General features: G+C 36.8%; 1 protein-coding gene across 1 annotated transcript in view; it reads left to right on the plus strand.

The window, feature by feature from the left end:
- PTPRD (protein tyrosine phosphatase receptor type D) overlaps positions 1-2,667 on the plus strand; it is a 463,281-nt gene that overhangs the window by 10,914 nt on the left and 449,700 nt on the right. Inside the window, exon 2 of the mRNA XM_042781300.1 lies at positions 323-468. Within this exon, the coding sequence (XP_042637234.1) occupies positions 323-468 (146 nt within the window). The remainder of the gene's footprint in view (positions 1-322; positions 469-2,667) is intronic.

Here is a 2,667-nt window from a genome sequence, read left to right on the forward strand (position 1 = left end):
ACATACATACATACATACATACATACTGGTAATAAAAACTAATGTGTGATGTTGCTATTCAGATATTACCGGATCTTCTCCTTTATATAGATTTTGACAATCAAAGCACTAACAGTTTACTTAATGAGAGAGTTACTTCCCTCCCCTTTAAACTAGTCTCAAAAATAAAAGGTGTGTTCCTCATTTTCTAATTCTAGTGTGTTTGTGTATAGAAGTATATATGGGCAGAAGTGGAGTTAAGCACTGGGAAAAGCAGTAGAAGTGGGTGTTAATCTGTGTTAAATTTTCCATTTAATTGTGATGTTTCTTTCTTTTATTTTAGCACCTCCAAGGTTTACACGAACTCCTGTGGACCAGACTGGGGTATCTGGAGGAGTTGCCTCTTTCATCTGCCAAGCTACAGGAGACCCAAGACCGAAAATTGTCTGGAATAAAAAAGGAAAGAAAGTCAGCAATCAGAGATTTGAGGTATTAGGTCCATTGTTCTGTTTCTCTGGGGGAAGAATGTATCTACTCTAGCTTTGGTTTGTATGCTTTGTGTTGGTTTTACTCTGATATAGTCACTGAATATCAATGAGTATTCTTCATGTTGCATGTAATGGAAAACTCAACTCAAAATGACTTTTCAAAAAGGTGATTTTGGGTTCAGGTGGCTGGCTTTTCTCTTCACTTGTACTAAGGCACAAATGGTGTTCCTAAGATCCATCTCTGCCAGCTTCAACCTCATCATGCTTCCCTTTAAGCTTGCAAGATGAGGCTTCATATCCTCTCACAACAAAGCCTGCAGGATAGGTGATAGCTTGTCTCTTCCAGAAGCTTCTGATTCCATTAGCTCTTTCTGAATTGCATGCCAATCCCTGAACCAGTTTGTGTGGACATATGAATGAGATAGTCTAATCAATTTAAGCCAATCAGAATCTATTTCTGTTACTCTGAATGGGATCAACCCTATAGCTTAGAATACAGAATCCATGTTTTCCTAAAGGGGATTTGAGTTCCTGTTATCAAAAGGAAGGATAATAGAAGTTGGGTGGCAAATGAAGATGTTCCCCACTCCTTGCACATGTAGTTTGCAAGGTGAATGAACTTAATGAGAGTTTTACTTCAGTGTTTTAGTGTAGAGTATTAGACATACTCAACAGGAACATACTCAAATAGGTTGATATTATTGGTGCTAAACCTATAGAAGAAATTGATTTTCTCTATTTAGGAAAGCTCAGTGATTTGAAAATGATGAAATGTAATTCAGAGGTTCTTCTTGGAGAGTGTGTGAGGAGCTTCTTGGTTTAGAAATTTGATCATTCCAGAGAAGAAAAATTAATAGTAACATACATAGTGAGGGTTTGGATGAAGCCTGTGATAGCAAACCTATAGCTTAAGACACAAAGATGATAGCATGATTCTTAAGGGTATCAAGACCCTCAAACTGCTCCAAAATGTAAAACTCACTTCCTGTCACTTGTGTGATAAATCTACTTTGTGGCATAATTCCTAGTTTGGTGGATTAAAAGACAATTTATAATGAAAAGCAGCACAATGACTACACAAGTCAGAACAGTTTGACTTCACTCAATTTTCACATGTTCTCACAGAGCAATAAATGGCTCAAATGTATAAAGAACTTATTTAATTACTGTTTTGGTTACCTAGTGCAGCTCTAACAGAAAAATACCACAAATGGGATGGCTTGAACAAACAAGAGTTTATTCTTTTACAGTTTTAGAGGCTAGAAGTCTGAATTCAATTGCCAGGTCTAGGGGCTGGGTGAAAGCCCTTCAACACTGGGCTTCAGATCTGCCTCTTGCTTCTGGCCCACTGAAGTAGAGGCATCTCTTCACTTAGGCAGATGCTGGCTGCTGAGGCTGAAAAGCCCAAGGCAGAAAAGTAAAAAGACACAGTCCCGATATTATCAAACTACACAGCCAGCCATTGATTCAAGTCCCATTAATAGTCCCAGGTTCGGCAGACAACCTGAATAACAACTCAGCTACGTGAAGAATTCAAGCATGCCAAAAGCTGCAGACCTCCCTCAAAGTTGCTTCTTATATACTGGAAACAGCCCACATCCCTAAAGCAGCTACTGAGTTGCTTCAGTAGATTCCACCATGGACTTAATTACCAGTCTCACCATGGAGAATAACTATATCAAGCTGCTCAGCCACTCAAAACCAGGCCCAGCCAAGTTGACACATAACCTTAACTACTACAATTTTGTTGATGAAAATTAACATGTAGGCTTTAATTTACTAGTAGTACATTTAAAATGATACTTGTTTGAGAATCAAGTATAATCTAAACAGTTAGTGGCAAATATTATTTTAAATAATTTTGGGGAAATATTTTCTACATTCTATAAAAAATGTTGTGTGTACTTCTATTTGGTGAATTTTTTTGGTGTTTAAATGAAATTGAATTATTTTGTCAGAGGAGAACTTGACATCATTCTTGCTAGTGATCAAGACTTCTTAAAGATAGTCATGTAACAGATTAAATTATATATTTTGAGGCTCTTTCATTGGGTCCATAGATATTTATTATGGTTATATCTTCTTGTTCAATTGATCCTTTAATCATTATATAATATCCTTCCTTGTCTCTTATGGTGGTTTTTGTCTTAAAGTCAATTTGATCAGAACTTAATATTGCCACTCCTGCTCTTTTTTGGTT

This window comes from Orycteropus afer, unplaced genomic scaffold (genome assembly GCF_000298275.1).
Source record: "Orycteropus afer afer isolate SDZICR_OR568_19922 unplaced genomic scaffold, OryAfe1.0 scaffold00102, whole genome shotgun sequence".
Lineage (NCBI taxonomy): Eukaryota > Metazoa > Chordata > Mammalia > Tubulidentata > Orycteropodidae > Orycteropus > Orycteropus afer.